Source organism: Puma concolor, unplaced genomic scaffold (assembly GCF_028749965.1).
Source record: "Puma concolor isolate L17-30 unplaced genomic scaffold, mPumCon1.1.hap2 unalloc_scaffold_120, whole genome shotgun sequence".
Taxonomy (NCBI): Eukaryota; Metazoa; Chordata; class Mammalia; order Carnivora; family Felidae; genus Puma; species Puma concolor.
In genome coordinates this window covers 13,542-31,980 of record NW_028240148.1, presented here as the reverse complement: position 1 = coordinate 31,980, position 18,439 = coordinate 13,542, and the positions used below count along the sequence as shown (strand labels likewise).

The window sequence follows — 18,439 nt, the reverse complement described above, 5'->3', positions numbered from 1 at the left end:
GTCCTATAGTAAATATAGCCACTCAAGGTTTCGTTTGATTAGTGTTAGCAAAGCATAATTTCTTCCATATTTTTAACCTACTTATATCTTTGTATTGAAGATGAATCTTATAGACAGCATATAGTTGGCTTTTGCTTTTTTATCCAGTATGACAACTCTATCTTTTAATTAGGTGATTGCACCATTTATAGTTAATGTAATTATTTATAGGATTACATTTAAAGCTACTGTCTACTCTTTCTATGTATCCCATCTGTTCTTTGTTTCTTTTCTTTTTCTTTTTCTTCCTGCTCTTCGGTTGATTTAGTACGTTTTATTATTTTTTGGTGGGGGGATAAATAGTTACAACTCAGGTTTTGTTATTTTAGTAGCTGTTTAATGGTTTGTAGTGTTCATGTTTAACTTATCACAGTTTATCTTCAAATGATATGATATGATTTCATGAATAGTATAAGAACCTTACAATAAATAGTGTACTTCCATTGTTCCCCTCCTGACCTTTGTGCTATTGTTTTCATACGTTTTACTTTTAGCACACCATATTATTTTTTTTGTTTAAATAGTCAATTATCTTTTTTTATTTTTTATTTTTGAGAGAGACAGAGTGCAAGTGGGGGAGGGGCAGAGAGAGAGGGAGACACAGAATCTGAAGCAGGCTCCAGGCTCTGAGCTGTAGACACAGAGCCTGATGTGGGGCCTGAAATCACAGACTATGAGATCATGACCTGAGCTGAAGTCAGATGCTTAACTGACTGAGCCACCTGGGTGCCCCTCAATTATCTCTTTTATTGAAGTATATATAGATCATGTAATATTAAATTAGTTTCAGGTGTACAACACAGTGATCTTTTATATACATTATGAAATGCTCACAACACAGTGATCAATTATATACATTATGAAATGCTCACCACAATAAGTATATTACAGTATTATTGACGATATTCCCTATGCTGTACTTTTCATCTGGTGACTTATTTATTTTATAACTGCAAGTTTGTACCTCTTAACCCTTTTCACTCATTTTGTCCATATCCCTAGTTTGTTCTCCATATTTACAAGTGTTTTCTCTTTTTTGTTGTTGTTTATTCATTCATTTGGTTTTTTGTTTATTTTTTATTTTTTACCTTGTTTTATATTTTATTTTTTATTTATTTATTTTTTTAATATATGAAATTTATTGTCAAATTGGTTTCCATACAACACCCAGTGCTCATCCCAAAAGGTGCCCTCCTCAATACCCATCACCCACCCTCCCCTCCCTCCCACCCCCCATCAACCCTCAGTTTGTTCTCAGTTTTTAACAGTCTCTTATGCTTTGGCTCTCTCCCACTCTAACCTCTTTTTTTTTTTTTCCTTCCCCTCCTCCATGGGTTTCTGTTAAGTTTCTCAGGATCCACATAAGAGTGAAATCATATGGTATCTGTCTTTCTCTGTATGGCTTATTTCACTTAGCATCACACTCTCCAGTTCCATCCACGTTGCTACAAAAGGCCATATTTCATTTTTTCTCATTGCCACGTAGTATTCCATTGTGTATATAAACCACAATTTCTTTATCCATTCATCAGTTGATGGACATTTAGGCTCTTTCCATCATTTGGCTATTGTTGAGAGTGCTGCTATAAACATTGGGGTACAAGTGCCCCTATGCATCAGTACTCCTGTATCCCTTGGATAAATTCCTAGCAGTGCTATTGCTGGGTCATAGGGTAGGTCTATTTTTAATTTTCTGAGGAACCTCCACACTGCTTTCCAGAGCAGCTGCACCAATTTGCATTCCCACCAACAGTGCAAGAGGGTTCCCGTTTCTCCACATCCTCTCCAGCATCTACAGTCTCCCGATTTGTTCATTTTGGCCACTCTGACTGGCGTGAGGTGATATCTGAGTGTGGTTTTGATTTGTATTTCCCTGATAAGGAGCGACGTTGAACATCTTTTCATGTGCCTGTTGGCCATCCGGATGTCTTCTTTAGAGAAGTGTCTATTCATGTTTTCTGCCCATTTCTTCACTGGGTTATTTGCTTTTCGGGTGTGGAGTTTGGTGAGCTCTTTATAGATTTTGGATACTAGCCCTTTGTCCGATATGTCATTTGCAAATATCTTTTCCCATTCCGTTGGTTGCCTTTTAGTTTTGTTGGTTGTTTCCTTTGCTGTGCAGAAGCTTTTTATCTTCATAAGGTCCCAGTAATTCACTTTTGCTTTTAATTCCCTTGCCTTTGGGGATGTGTCGAGTAAGAGATTGCTACGGCTGAGGTCAGAGAGGTCTTTTCCTGCTTTCTCCTCTAAGGTTTTGATGGTTTCCTGTCTCCCATTCAGGTCCTTTATCCATTTTAAGTTTATTTTTGTGAATGGTGTGAGAAAGTGGTCTAGTTTCATTCTTCTGCATGTTGCTGTCCAGTTCTCCCAGCACCATTTGTTAAAGAGACTGTCTTTTTTCCATTGGATGTTCTTTCCTGCTTTGTCAAAGATGAGTTGGCCATACGTTTGTGGGTCTAGTTCTGGGGTTTCTATTCTATTCCATTGGTCTATGTGTCTGTTTTTGTGCCAATACCATGCTGTCTTGATGATGACAGCTTTGTAGTAGAGGCTAAAGTCTGGGATTGTGGTGCCTCCTGCTTTGGTCTTCTTCTTCAAAATTACTTTGGCTATTCGGGGCCTTTTGTGGTTCCATATGAATTTTAGGATTGCTTGTTCTAGTTTCGAGAAGAATGCTGGTGCAATTTTGATTGGGATTGCATTGAATGTGTAGATAGCTTTGGGTAGTATGGACATTTTGACAATATTTATTCTTCCAATCCATGAGCAGGGAATGTCTTTCCATTTCTTTAAATCTTCAATTACCTTCATAAGTTTCCTATAGTTTTCAGCATGCAGATCTTTTACATCTTTGGTTAGATTTATTCCTAGGTATTTTATGCTTCTTGCTGCAATTGTGAATGGGATCAGTTTCTTTATTTGTCTCTCTGTTGCTTCATTGTTAGTGTATAAGAATGCAACTGATTTCTGTACATTGATTTTGTATCCTGCAACTTTGCTGAATTCATGTATCAGTTCTAGCAGACTTTGGTGGAGTCTATCGGATTTTCCATGTATAATATCATGTCATCTGCAAAAAGAGAAAGCTTGACTTCATCTTTGCCAATTTTGATGCCTTTGATTTCCTTTTGTTGTCTGATTGCTGATGCTAGAACTTCCAGCACTATGTTAAACAACAGCGGTGAGAGTGGGCATCCCTGTCGTGTTCCTGATCTCAGGGAAAAAGCTCTAGTTTTTCCCCGTTGAGGATGATGTTAGCTGTGGGCTTTTCATAAATGGCTTTTATGATCTTTAAGTATGTTCCTTCCATCCCGACTGTCTCAAGGGTTTTTATTAAAAAAGGGTGCTGGATTTTGTCAAAGGCCTTTTCTGCATCGATTGACAGGATCATATGGTTCTTCTCTTTTTTTTTTTTTGTTAATGTGATGTATCGCGTTGATTGATTTGCGAGTGTTGAACCAGCCCTGCACCCCAGGAATGAATCCCACTTGGTCATGGTGAATAATTCTTTTTATATGCCGTTGAATTCGATTTGCCAGTATCTTATTGAGAATTTTTGCATCCATATTCATCAGGGATATTGGCCTGTAGTTCTCTTTTTTTACTGGGTCTCTGTCTGGTTTAGGAATCAAAGTAATACTGGCTTCATAGAATGAGTCTGGAAGTTTTCCTTCCCCTTCTATTTTTTGGAATAGCTTGAGAAGGATAGGTATTATCTCTGCTTTAAACGTCTGGTAGAACTCCCCTGGGAAGCCGTCTGGTCCTGGACTCTTATTTGTTGGGAGATTTTTGATAACCGATTCAATTTCTTTGCTGGTTATGGGTCTGCTCAAGCTTTCTATTTCCTCCTGATTGAGTTTTGGAAGAGTGTGGGTGTTTAGGAATTTGTCCATTTCTTCCAGGTTGCCCAATTTGTTGGCATATAATTTTTCATAGTATTCCCTGATAATTGTTTGTATCTCTGAGGGATTGGTTGTAATAATTCCATTTTCATTCATGATTTTATCTATTTGGGTCATCTCCCTTTTCTTTTTGAGAAGCCTGGCTAGAGGTTTGTCAATTTTGTTTATTTTTTCAAAAAACCAACTCTTGGTTTCGTTGATCTGCTCTACAGTTTTTTTAGACTCTCTATTGTTTATTTCTGCTCTGATCTTTATTATTTCTCTTCTTCTGCTGGGTTTAGGCTGCCTTTGCTGTTCTGCTTCTATTTCCTTTAGGTGTGCTGTTAGATTATGTATTTGGGATTTTTCTTGTTTCTTGAGATAGGCCTGGATTGCAATGTATTTTCCTCTCAGGACTGCCTTCGCTGCGTCCCAAAGCGTTTGGATTGTTGTATTTTCATTTTCGCTTGTTTCCATATATTTTTTACTTTCTTCTCTAATTGCCTGGCTGACCCACACATTCTTTAGTAGGGTGTTCTTTAACCTCCATGCTTTTGGAGGTTTTCCAGACTTTTTCCTGTGGTTGATTTCAAGCTTCATAGCATTGTGGTCTGAAAGTATGCATGGTATAATTTCAATTCTTGTAAACTTATGAAGGGCTGTTTTGTGACCCAGTATATGATCTATCTTGGAGAATGTTGCATGTGCACTCGAGAAGAAAGTATATTCTGTTGCTTTGGGATGCAGAGTTCTAAATATATCTGTCAAGTCCATCTGATCCAATGTCTCATTCAGGGCCCTTGTTTCTTTATTGACCGTGTGTCTAGATGATCTATCCATTTCTGTAAGTGGAGTGTTAAAGTTCCCTGCAGTTACCACATTCTTATCAATAAGGTTGCTTATGTTTGTGAGTAATTGTTTTATACATTTGGGGGCTCCGGTATTCGGCGCATAGACATTTATAATTGTTAGCTCTTCCTGATGGATAGACCCTGTAATTATTATATAATGCCCTTCTTCATCTCTTGTTACAGCCTTTAATTTAAAGTCTAGTTTGTCTGATACAAGTATGGCTACTCCAGCTTTCTTTTGGCTTCCAGTAGCATGATAAATAGTTCTCCATCCCCTCACTCTCAATCTAAAGGTGTCCTCAGGTCTAAAATGAGTCTCTTGTAGACAGCAAATAGATGGGTCTTGTTTTTTTATCCATTCTGATACCCTATGTCTTTTGGTTGGCGCATTTAATCCATTTACATTCAGTGTTATTATAGAAAGATACGGGTTTAGAGTCATTGTGATGTCTGTATGTTTTATGCTTGTAGCGATGTCTCTGGTACTTTGTCTCACAGGGTCCCCCTTAGGATCTCTTGTAGGGCTGGTTTAGTGGTGACAAATTCCTTCAGTTTTTGTTTGTTTGGGAAGACCTTTATCTCTCCTTCTATTCTAAATGACAGACTTGCTGGATAAAGGATTCTCGGCTGCATACTTTTTCTGTTTAGCACACTGAAGATCTCGTGCCAATTCTTTCTGGCCTGCCAAGTTTCAAAAGAGAGATCAGTCACGAGTCTTATAGGTCTCCCTTTATATGTGAGGGCACGTTTATCCCTCGCTGCTTTCAGAATTTTCTCTTTATCCTTGTATTTTGCCAGTTTCACTATGATATGTCGTGCAGAAGATCGATTCAAGTTACGTCTGAAGGGAGTTCTCTGTGCCTCTTGGATTTCAATGCCTTTTTCCTTCCCCAGTTCAGGGAAGTTCTCAGTTATAATTTCTTCAAGTACCCCTTCAGCACCTTTCCCTCTCTCTTCCTCCTCTGGGATACCAATTATGCGTATATTATTTCTTTTTAGTGTATCGCTCAGTTCTCTAATTTTCCCCTCATACTCCTGGATTTTTTTATCTCTCTTTCTCTCAGCTTCCTCTTTTTCCATAACTTTATCCTCTAGTTCACCTATTCTCTCCTCTGCCTCTTCAATCCGAGCTGTCGTCGTTTCCATTTTGTTTTGCATTTCGTTTAAAGCGCTTTTCAGCTCCTCGTGACTGTTCCTTAGTCCCTTGATCTCTGTAGCAAGAGATTCTCTGCTGTCCTCCATACTGTTTGCAAGCCCAGCGATTAATTTTATGACTATTATTCTAAATTCACTTTCTGTTATATTATTTAAATCCTTTTTGATCAGTTCATTAGCTGTTGTTATTTCCTGGAGATGCTTCTGAGGGGAATTCTTCCGCTTGGTCATTTTGGGTAGTCCCTGGAGTGGTGAGGACCTGCAGGGCGCTTCCCCTGTGCTGTGGTGTATAACTGGAGTTGGTGGGCGGGGCCGCAGTCCGACCTGATGTCTGCCCCCAGCCCACCGCTGGGGCCACAGTCAGACTGGTGTGTGCCTTCTCTTCTCCTCTCCTAGGGGCGGGATTCACTGTAGGGTGGCGTGGCCCATCTGGGCTACTTGCACACTGCCAGGCTTGTGATGCTGGGGATCTGGCGTATTAGCTGGGGTGGGTAGGCGTATTAGCTGGGGTGGGCAGGAGGGGCAGGCTTAGCTCGCTTCTCCTTAGGTGATCCACTTCAGGAGGGGCCCCTCTTCTGTGGGCCTCTCATCTGCGCTTGGCTCCGGAGACTCCGTTCTGCTAATCCTCTGGCGGCTTTCTGGGTTATTTAGGCAGGTGTAGGTGGAATCTAAGTGATTAGGTCCCAAGTTTAAATGTCAAATCTTTCCAAAGAAATTGGAAACTGCCCAACCGCAGGAGAAGAGCCTAGACGAGGTTGAGAGTGTGGGGAAAAAGTTCCTGAGAGTGAACAAGGTCATCAAGGGCCCAAAGGGCATACGGAAAAGGCACTTAAAAGAACTGAGACGTCAGAACATCCAGAGGAAACAGAACGCCCAGCCGTCTGTGGAGAACATGGCCAAGGAAAGAAGGCTCAGGAGACCATCCCCAGGGGAGCTTCACGTGGCGCACAGGCCCAGCAAATTAATGGGAAGCTCCTTCAATACAGAGCCTTCGTTCGTAGAGGAGCACAAGGCAGCGGTCTCTTCTTTCCTGAAGCAATACTCTTTGGGCAGGCCTTCTGCCACCCCCGCTCTAAAATCCCCACCTGACGTGAAAAAAAAAAATCAAAAGACTTCATGTACAGCGTTTTTGTTTTAGAAGATGCAAATGCTAGAGTTAGAAATATGAAGGCTTTCGGGCCAGCCTCACACCCCAGAAAAACACACCGCTTTCATAAAAGTCGCTCCCATGTGGTCCACAGAACACCCTAGGCCAAACTGAATCGAAAGTCCAGAAAGGAAAGTTCACTCAGTAATAGACAGCTGCTTGCAAAGAGGCCTCCATCCTCTGCAGTCAGGAGCCTCATAAATTCCCCTTCACGAGAGGATTTTTCATCTCCGGGAGAACTGAGTCCTCAGAAAAATCCTTTTCCAGAATTATTTGCTCCTTCAGGAACTTACAGAGAAAACACTACTGCAGAGAACGCTACTGCCCAAAATGTTTCTGACGAAAATATTTCTACAGGAAACACTACTGTGCCAGCACAAACCCTCCCTGAATTCACAAACCGTAAGAATCTTTCCACTGCTAATTCTACTGTTACTGCAGACAACTCTATGCCGACCGTTAAACAAACCAATGATACACAATGGGAATACCACAATGCGGGCACTGGCTTGCCCCCAAAAGCCACAGGCTTCACTGTGTCAAAGGTGATCTGTTTGAAATTCCGTTAAACCAGCAGCTACAGTCCCTCATCCCCAACAATGACGTGAGAAGCCTCATTTCTCATGTTATCCGGACTTTGAAAATGGACTGCTCCGAGACCCACATGCAGCTGGCCTGTGCCAAGCTCATCTCCAGAACAGGCCTCCTGATGAAGCTTCTCAGCGAGCAGCAAGAAGTAAAGGTGTCCAAGGCAGAGTGGGATACGGACCAATGGGAAAATGAGAACTATATCAGTGAGAGCACAGAAGTCCAGAGTGAACAGAGAGGGCAGGAGTCAAGGGAGGTGAGGATAAATCCCAAAATGTGGGGTCTCGACATTTAGGTGGTTTAGGACATGGACCCAAGCACAAGGACCAGGGGCTCCTAGTCCGGGTCTTGTCTTGGCCACATAATTTTGCCTAAGGCAATGATCTGCCACTTTGCTCATTCAGGAAACAGTGCCGCTGTTCCCAGAGTAGACAAAAAGAGGACCTAACATACAAGATACATAAATTCTTGAAGAAAATCCTAATGATTAAGATTACATATCACATTAGATTTGGTATATTCCTTAAGAACCTATAAGCGATTCATCGGAAAGAATGGGGTTTTAGAGTCGTTAAAGAATAGTTAACTTTCATCCTATCTCTGTTTTCTAAAAACATTGTTCTTTCCCTTTTTTTTAGCTCACAAAAGTTCCAGGCTATGGCTATAACAACAAACTCATCTTGGCAATATCTGTGACTGTAGTAGTGATGATTTTGATCATAGTTTTCTGTCTCATTGAGGTAAGGACAACAATTAATTCAGATTCCCAGACTATATTCCTTCTTTATAATAGATTCAGAACCCACAAACTGAAAATCAAAGCCACTTTCCCACCTATCACGACCTGATATCCCTCTTCAGTCTGGAGGAAGGAGATAGGCTTTGTCCTTTCATTGCAAAGTATATTCCAGGGATTTTAAAAGGAACCCCACTGCCGGGAGACATCTGTGGATTGTAACCAAGATAACAAGCCATTAGCTTGTTCTGAGACATTAGGTCTAAGAAGGCCACAGTTGACACGATAGTAAAATTTCTTCAACTCAAAAAAATTATGTCGATTCGATGCACTCACCAGTCATCCTCCTCCTACCACTGATTTCTTTCCTCGTTGGCTAAAATGATGAGAGAGAAATAGTCTTCACCTTCATGGAGCTATCAGTCATCTCGGAAGAAAGGGCATGGCTTAGAGATAAAAGTGTCATCTTGTTGATTAATTAGATGTACCTACAGCTCTCTCCTCCACTTCGCAAGGCATTGTGTAGACAGGTTCAGTTAAAACCCTGCAGCTAAAATCCTGCATCAGGCTACTCAAAGCTTGTCATAATTACAGTTGCCTATTCCTGGAGCTTGCCTGTTTACCTTTTATTCAATTATGTATGAATTGAATATATATTCAATATATTTATTCAAATATACATATGCTTATTATATATATATATGTATATGTATATATATATATGTATATATATATATATATATATATACATATATATATATTGCCATCTGTCATGGCAACCCTCCATTTCAGCCAAAGCAGCCCCCCACCATCCCCTAGTCAGACCATGCCCATTCCTACTTTTGTTGGTGACTTTGCCCACTTGAAATTCCTTTATTTCACTCTGCTGGTGGAAGTCCCATGAGCCTTCAAAAGCCAACTCGAGTTCATCTTTCTTCACAAAGCCTTCCCCGAATACTGTAATACTCCTGGACCTAGTCCTTCTGTGAGATTGTCACCATTTCTTAGGGTCTACAGTGACGCATTCCCCTCCCCTGATAACAAAAATATGCTAAACAGTTTGTTAAAAGGCAGCTCCTCAAGAGAGAAATATCAAGGTCATGGATCAGAGCAGAGATATGTAAGGCTTCCTGGTCTCTCAGACTCGAGTAAAGCCTGACTGGATGTATTAACTGCTAAGGAGAAACATGTCTGTCTTCTGGAGGGTTGGTCAGTAGTAAAGGCATAGAAATGGTGAGGAAGAGACCAACATGGGCAGTGCCCACCTAGCCTTGCCTAAGAGTAGAGATGGCACCTCAGGCAGCAGATGAGAGTCAGGCCCACCAGCTGGGCTGTGCCCGCGGGGCAGATGGATGGATCTAGCTACCTCAGTCCTTTCCATTAAACACTGGATTCAGCTAATTACTTTTCTTCCACTTCTCTTCTCACCAAATAGCCTTCTGATTATACTTCAGCGTGCCACAGAGGCCTGTCTCCACAGGAGGTAATGCCCAATCATGTAGACACAGATGCCCTATCTATGGAACGGATGTTTTCCTTATTGTCAAGTCTTGACCTGACATTCTGATTTTGATCAATCCTGTGACATTGGTGAGGTGATATTGCCTCCATGTAGAAAGAAGTGCGTTCTCTCTTGATGAGATCAGGGTCTGATTTCTCAGCCTAAGAGCCTAGGAACTAGCGTGGGGTCAGCTTACCATGACCTCTGGGAAGAGAAATCATTGGCCATTGTCCAGTCAGTACTCTGCATCTTGAGGTGGCCTGCAGCCTTTTGCTTTTGGGGAAGTTCTATAAACTCCTATTGCTGTTTTAAATTCCTATGTGGTTTAACCTTGTGTGTATATTTTTTTATGTGGTTTCATTATTTCCTCTCCCTACTTAGATGATACACTTTTTGAGGTCAGAGACCATGCAGTTTTTTTCCTGTAGTGGACAATAATGATGTTCAAAGGAAGAGATGAGGCATTGTGTCAATTTCACAAGGAGGAATAATGCAACCTAATATTTATGTGAAGTAGCCTACAGAGTCCAGCAATAGACAGATCCGTGGGTGACTAGGACTTTTGAAATGTTACCTTTTAGAGGCGCCTGGGTGGCTCAGTTGGTTAAGCGTCCTACTTTGGCTCAGGTCATAATTTCATGGTTCAGGAGTTCGAGCCCTGTGTTGGGCTCTGTGCTGACAGCTCAGAACCTGGAGCCTGCTCTGGATTCTGTGTGTGTCTCTCTCTCTCTTTGCCCCTCTCTCACTCTTACTCTCTCTCTCTGTCACTCTCAAAAATAAATAAACATTGAAATGTTACCTTTTAGTATTCAAATCAGTGGACGAAAATAAATAAATGGTAGTAGAACAACTGCTTAATTATTTGGGAGGAAAATAACAACAGATCCCTATTTCTCACCTTAAAAAAACATATTTCAGTCAATGTAAAAAAAGAGAAACAAGAACCCGCCCAAGTATTAGAAGAAAATAGAATCAATACTTTTATGATCTTGTGGTGAGAAAAAGCTTTGTGACCTGATACCACATGCAGAAACATTTGATAGATTTGATCGTCTTGTCTGATTTATGCTTGGAATAAACCAGACATCTGATTTAATCCCCACAGTCCTGTGAGGATGATATCACCATCCTTCTTTCATACATAGAAGGGGATCAGCTTAAGGCCCCTGTGGCAAAACCCAAAGCAGAACCCAGCTGTGCCTGCAGTCAGCCTGTCTCCTATCCCACGGTTCCGTCTCCTTCACGATAAAAACACTGACAAATATTTGAAACATTGAAATTCAGTGAAAGCCCTTGAAAGGATGAATATATCTCATATGAAGAGAGTTTTATAAATCAACAGGAAGAGGACAAACAATCCAGGGGATCAAGGGGGCAAGGACTACGATGAACAGGAGGGTGTGGACAGTCCGTCACCATATCTGCCTCATGGCTTATGGGACATGGGTCTTGTTAACAAGGCCTTTTCGCCTCATGGTATAAAAACAGTCTCTGATATTTTCTTCTGTACTCTTATAATATTTGTTGTGATTTATTTATTTTTAATCTGTATGGAATCTGTGTGGTGTTTTGGTACGGTCGAGGTAGGGGATCTAACTTTTTTCCCTTACGTAAAGATCCAGTTACTTTAAAATCTTTTATTGAATGGTTCATTCTTTCTTCATGGATCTAAAATACTATTTTTATCTGGACTCTATTCTATCAATCTGGTTTTCTTTTCCTGTATCAGTATCACGCTACATACTTAACTGCAGTTGCTCCGTAAGAATGTATTTTAATGTCTGCTCTGTGATCTTCTTTTTCATACAGTTTGTAGCTATGCTTGCACATTTTCTCTACCAAATGTCAGCTGGCCAGTTTTTGTTTAAAAAACTGTCTTGGGATTTGAATGGGATTGCCTTGACTTTGTAGGTTAATTTGAAGGGAACTGACATCTTTACACTATTCTGGGAAAATAGTGTCTCACATCATGTATTCGTTTCTTCTTAATGTCCTTCAGAAGAGCTTTAGTGTTTTCATCTCATAGGTCTTACCCATTCTTTGCTAAGTTTATTCCTAGGTACTTTATGCCTTTTTATTGATCATTGTAAATGGGATAATTCTTCCGTTTTTTGATTAATTATTTATGGAACATAGGAAAGTCATTGAGGTTTACATGTTGATCTCTTGATTTTATATCTAGCCATCTTACTGAATTCTCATATTTCTTCCAATAAAATTTTAGTTGATTCTCTTGGGCCTTTTAGTTTGTCTGTAATTTCGTATGCAAATACGTCTTAGTTCTTCCTTTCCACGACTCCATTTTTTCCCAGTGCATCAGTTAGGACCTCCTCAACACCAATGAATAGAAGCAGTGATAACACACATCCTACTCTTGTCCTTGACTTTAAAACAGTGCTGCTGTTTAGGTTTCTGGTAGACACTTTTCTTTTCCTCCTCCCAAGAATTTTTATTAGGAATTATCTGTCGAATGTTATCTGAGACAGTCAGTAAAACGTATTACCAGCTGCACACAAGTTAGGTGTTATTGAAGAGTCAAAGGACTATTAAACAAATTCCTGTCCTAGGAAAAGTTATCCTCTCACTGGGTAGAGAAGACCTAAAATGCAAAGGAATGAATAAAGATTTGGAGGGAGTGGTTATTGTGATGGGTAACTGTGATCATGTTCTCTTCCAAAACAGATTCATTCTCATAGAGCAGCAGCCAAGGAAGGTAAAGAAGGAAGCTCAAGGTAAATATTAGTCTGGCAATCGTTAAAGTAGAATTTTAGAACTAGATTTTCAAACTCATCTATTTCAATCCCCTTGTTTTACAGCCAGGAAATCACCAAAGGCAGAAAGAATACATATTTGGCCTAATGCTTTGCCTGGATCCAGCAAAGTTAGCTGCCCAGCCAAACCCGAGTTAGAATGGGACTGGCACAGAGCACCTGCTCACTAGACCTTTAAAGAAAGATCGTGGGGGGACGGGGGTGGAAATGTTCAGACCCGTTGCTGCTGGCGGTGGGCATCGGGCCTGGCCACAGACCTTCTCAGAGGCTCTGGAGAAGGGATAGGGAGGGCCAAAAGTCGTGGGGTGAAGGGGCTAGTCTTCAAGCATGATGGAAGGTGGAATACATGAGTCCGTCCTATAGAGTGGGGGGGAGACTTCCTTCTTCCTCCTTCTGGTTTTCGAGGCCCCGCTCTCCATTCCCTTTATCCAGACCCAATAGAATTTGAACTGGGAGAGACCTTAGATAATCATTTATCTCTTCCTTTTATAATAATGAGATGGAGAAGGAGAAAAGGAAGATGTCTTGCCGGACGGTTGTATCACTAGTACCACTAGAACCAGAAAGAAGATGGTTCCTTTCCAGTTGGGCATGTCTCTGACTACACTGTTCTTGGGCTGTGAACTGCATTTTATGTCACAACTCAGTGCACACATACCGTATAGACATAAGTCCCTTCTAAAACAAACTTACCATACACTCTGATTCTTTCTGTTCTGTTTGAGTTTATTATTTATTTGGGGGGGGGGGAGCAGAGAGAGGGAGAGAGAGAGAGAGAGAGGGAGAGAGAATCCCAAGCAGGTTCTACACTATCAGCACAGAGCCAGACACAGGGCTCAATGTCACAATCTGTGAGATCATCACTTGAGGCAAAATCAAGACTTGGGCTGCTCACCTGACTGAGCCACCCAGGTACCCCCTATTCCGTTTGTATGCAAAAAGAGTATTTTGTGTTTTAGCGCTAGCCGTGTGTTTTAAGGTGATTTCACGACCCACTCCCTCATCTGCCTGCAGTGTGACAGTCAGTGAGCTAGATAACTGCTGGTTGGACTCAGGCATTCACTCGGTGCGATTCATCTCGTAAGGTAAAGCAGCTAGGAAAATGGAAACACCTCCCCACCCGCCAGCAAATGATGCCTGGGAGGCTAAGCCTGGCGGGGACGGATGTAAAATGCTTCTGGAGAGAGTTAGGTGCTTCTGCCGTGTGGTCACCCAGTTTGTTGACTGCACAAGGGCACTTGGCCAAGGGCCAGAAGGGGAGCAGGGTGAAAATCCTGCCTATACTTCATGTCAAGTTACATGCAAAGGTCTCCCAGGGACACTGTGGGGCCATTATGGACAGACACAGGACAATTCTGAAAGCCCAGCATGTATGGAATTATTTCTGAGATCCCAGGTCTGTGTTGATTTTGCTTGCTAATAAGACTAGAGAAATACATTGTGAGAGGCATGGAAAATGGTACGAATCACTAATTGTCTGTGTGTGTGTTTCCTTCAAGGGGCTTCTTTGGATCTCTGCTGCGTAAGAGATGCTCAAAGGAAAGTGACAGTCAGGTAAATCTGAGGAGGATAAAGTACCGTGGCTGGAGAAGGCAGGGGAAACGGACCTAACATTGTCCTTTCTGTTTTCTAGGAGGGCTTTTTCTGTAGAAGGCGGCCACTTTGGCTTAGGGACTTGTACAGACCTCTCAATGCCACACGCAAGAAAAACATGGCACAGAAGCTATACGACAAGGATTATTCTTATAAGGATGAGGTTTTCCATATGGAACTAGGGTACGTGATTGGGGAAGATTTTCTCTAAAATGGGGAAATTATGAAGAGTCGAATTGTTCCTTTCGAGAGTCAAAGCCTTGGCATTCTTCTCCTTTTCCCAGGGAGGCTGGCAAAGCCACAGCAGAGAAGGCCACAGATTCCACTACTGAAGAGCTGGGTGACGAGAGTGAGACACTATGTGAGGTTGTCACAGAGTGAACGCCGTCCTGCCTCAGGCCACCTACAAAGTTTACTTTCCGATACTCGCTTCTCAGCATTGCTTATAAAATACTTTTTCTTCTCATATTGAAATGTATAAATCCATAACCAATTCTAGCCACGTGGTAAGGAACTAAAACGTAAACAGTTCAGAATTTATCTACAGACAACAGGGGCCACGGGCGAGAGAAGCAGGACTGAAGCCAGAGTCCCTCGTGGTAGCCAGGATTTCCGCAAGACACAAATGGGCAAAGTAGGGTGAATGGGGCGTCTTTCCCTCATTTCCCTGATACAGTCAGTCTCTGGAAACCGGACAACGTATCTTCAAGGGGCTTAGACTATTAAGTTCATTCACAGCTTATTCTGGTGCTCTCTCCCCTGGCTCACCAAATACCAGTTACTCACAACGCGCTTGACCCCCTGCCCGTAGAGGATCATCTCTTTCTGGCCCCTCCGTGAGGTCTTTGGGGTTGCCAGAGTATTTGGATCGCTGAGCCTACCTCCACTGTCGGGCTGAGGCCTGTCTGTCTTCCCAAGAGCTCAAACTCAGACACAAAATGTGTAGCGGGAAGTAGGGTGTTCCTCAACCTTACAAGCTAGTAGACAATTCCCATTGGGTTTTTGTGTTTGTTTTCTTTAAAAAAAAAAAAAGTCCCCACCCTCAGAGAGCTAGCAGGGAGATGCTGGAGGGTTAGAGTAAAGAATGTGTGAGAGCAGTAATCACCCAGGACTGCCCTGCTCAGGCCTTTATTTCAGAAAACTTATTGGTGGGGGCACTTCCTGTTCACCTGTACCACACTAGCCTCTGCTGACCCCACTGAGGGTCGGATGCGTGCGGCTGGGCTCTCTCCAGTTCAGCCCAGCACCGCACCTACCACTGCTTTCCTACCCAGCTCGGATCAGGGCTGCACGATTCCAAGAGATAATGCAGCACAACGTGCAGAAGACGCAAACATCCCTCCACTTCTGCAGAGGAGGGCGTTAACCAGTCACATTTGGGATGTTGGGAGGAGTCGGGGTGCCTGGGTGGCTCCGTCCGTTGAGCATCCGACTTTGGCTCAGGTCATGACCTCATGGTGTGGGAGTTTGAGCCCTGCATTGGGCTCTCTGCTGTCAGCACAGAGCCCACTTCAGATCCTCCGTCTCCCTTTCTCTCTGTCCCTCCCCCCAGCTCACACACTGTCTCTCAAAAATAGATAAACATTAAAAATAATGAAGTCATCTATACTTTCTGAGTAAATGAATGACAGATTTTAGAAAAAGGACGTCAGAGTCAAAATACAGTAGTGAATAAAAGAAATCCTGAACGAACAAGGTTTGATCATCTCTTTTCTTAATGTCTGTTTATTTTGAAAGAGAGCAAGGGGGGAGGGGCAGAGAGAGAGGGAGAGAAAGAGCCCCAAGCGGGCTCCGTGCTCAGTGTGGAACCCGATGCGAGGGACTCGATCTTACGACCGTGAGATCACAGCCTGAGCTGAAATCAAGAGTCGGATGCTTAACCGACTGAGCCACCCAGGCGCCCCTGACAATCTCTTTACATGCCCCCAAATAAATGCTGGTGGCTTAGCGATAGGTGATGGAATATGGCACCAACCGCTGGCCACCAACAGAGTCCCCCGAGGGGACAGTAGGACTGGGGCACAGCCCAGCAGATTTGGCAGGGTTGGTAGGAACGGTTCCAAGCGGAGTGATTGGCCCATCAGTGCCTCTTCGGCTCTATTAGTTTGCTGCTGCTGGGCAAGGACACCTGTTCTCCGGGTGCCTGCTCCCGTTCCCCCAGCGTTTTAGTGAGAATGGCCCCCAAGTGTCTGTCTCGGTGTGGTGACTTCAGTGAGCCAACAAATAACTGTGTTGAAAGCACAAGACTAGAGAGTAACAGTAATCGGAAGCAGCGGCAGCAGCTAGTTCACTATTTGCTTACTTGGTGTCAAGGCCTGGGTTGGGCGTGTTGCAGTCTTAATTTCGCCCAACAGTCCGTGAAAACATACTTTATTATCCCCATCTGGCAGATAAGGGGACAGGGCTTAAAGGATGTAGGTAACCTGTTCAGGTGCCCAAAGCCGCAAATCCAAAACTGCCAGGTAGGGGTTTAATCCAGGCCTGTTAACTCCAAAGCCTGCTGACGGTTATACTGCCCTGCTGCAGGGTGCAGGGGTACAGAGACGTCTAAGCCATGGTTACCATCAAAGAATCAATAATTAGAACGATGAGGATGGTGGCAGCTACTGTTTGTTGAGCACCTGCTTTGAGCCAGGCGCAGTACCAGGCCCTGTAGTCACTCTTAGGTCACAAGGGCAGAAATTCCTCATGCCAGCCCAAACTCCTTAATGAGCTGGGTGGAGCGGGGGCTGGTGGTGACTTTTTGAATAAGAGAGGTGGACACAGAGACAGAGCTGACGAGAAACCAAGAAGACCCATCTGTGCATAGTTGGGCTTCCCAAAGTGTGGGCCGGGATTCCAGGCAACTCCATTCTCCTATTTTGGAATATTTCCATTAGCGCAAATGTGGTTCATAGAGTGAAGCTTAGAAAATGTTGTTTCTATAACACTACCTCAAATTTGCACAATACTTATTAGTCTCAAATGCCACCCTGCCATATTTCTTTTAATTTTTTTTTTAATTTTTTTTTTCAACGTTTATTTATTTTTGGGACAGAGAGAGACAGAGCATGAACGGGGGAGGGGCAGAGAGAGGGAGACACAGAATCGGAAACAGACTCCAGGCTCTGAGCCATCAGCCCAGAGCCCGACGCAGGGCTCGAACTCACGGACCACGAGATCGTGACCTGGCTGAAGTCGGACGCCCAACCGACTGCGCCACCCAGGCGCCCCTCTTTTAATTTTTTTAATGTTTATTTTTGAGAGAAAGAGAGAGAGAGCGTGCGGGCAGAGAGAGAGGGAGACACAGAATGTGAAGCAGGCTCCAGGCTCTGAGCTGTCAGCACAGAGCCCGATGCGGGGCTCGAACCCATGAACCACGAGATTATGACCCTCTCTGCCACTCCTCCACTCGCACTCTATGTCTCTGTCTCTTGCTCTCTCCAAAATAAACATTTAAAAAAATTTTTTTAAAACAACAATAAGCATTTATTCCTCAAAAAACATCTTTTTTAATGTTTATTTTGAAGAGAGAACAAGAGAGAGAGTACAAGCAGGGGAGGGGCAGAGAGGGAGACATAGGATCTGAAGCAGGCTCCAGGCTCTGAGCTGTCAGCACAGAGCCCAATGCGGGGCCCGAAGCCATGAATGGTGAGACCATGACCTGAGCCAAAGTCAGACAGACGCTCAACCAACTGAGCCACCCAGGCTCCCCATTCCTCAAAAGTTTTGAGTCAAATTTTTGGGAATAGCTTGGGCACTTCTGCCCCTGGGTCTTTGGTGAGATTCTCAAGATACCACAGGGCTGCAGTCACCTGAAGGCTTGACTGAGTCGGAAGGGTCCACTTCCAAGGTGGTTCACTCACTTAACATGGCTGTCAAGGGGGTTGGAGGGAGGCCTCAGATCCTTGCCATATGAGCCTGCCCACATGCTGTTTGACTGAATGTCCTCACAGCATGATGGCTGGGTACCTCCAGAGTGAGTGAGCTGAGAAAGAGAGACAGAAATGACAGAAGGTAGCCTTCCTATGACCTCACCTCAGACGGCACAGAGCAGCATTTAGCAGTGACTTAGTCACTAAATCCAGTTCCCATTCAAGGGGTGGGAATTTAGACCCCACCTTTTAAAGAGAGAAGAGTCGGGGTGCCTGGGTGGCTCAGTTGGTTAAGCGTCTGGCTTCAACTCAGGTCACGATCT

At 43.1% G+C, this 18,439-nt stretch overlaps 1 protein-coding gene across 1 annotated transcript; it reads left to right on the top strand.

The window, feature by feature from the left end:
- The first annotated feature begins 6,501 nt into the window (after nt 1-6,501).
- LOC147571695 (leucine-rich repeat-containing protein 37A-like) lies at nt 6,502-14,730 on the top strand. Its single transcript, XM_086696138.1, has 6 exons — nt 6,502-7,917; nt 8,300-8,401; nt 12,581-12,630; nt 14,169-14,223; nt 14,303-14,445; nt 14,547-14,730. Exons 1-6 carry the CDS (start codon nt 7,555-7,557, stop codon nt 14,641-14,643), a joined length of 810 nt encoding a protein of 269 aa, XP_086552264.1. The 5' UTR covers nt 6,502-7,554; the 3' UTR covers nt 14,644-14,730.
- The last annotated feature ends 3,709 nt before the right edge of the window (nt 14,731-18,439 follow it).

Excerpts from the sequence above, each read along its gene's own strand:
- LOC147571695 (XM_086696138.1), top strand. The coding sequence starts at position 7,555 with ATGGGAATACCACAATGCGGGCACTGGCTTGCCCCCAAAAGCCACAGG. Across the intron at positions 7,918-8,299 it reads GAGGGCAGGAGTCAAGGGAG|CTCACAAAAGTTCCAGGCTA; the intron begins GTGAGGATAAAT and ends CCTTTTTTTTAG. Across the intron at positions 12,631-14,168 it reads GGTAAAGAAGGAAGCTCAAG|GGGCTTCTTTGGATCTCTGC; the intron begins GTAAATATTAGT and ends GTTTCCTTCAAG.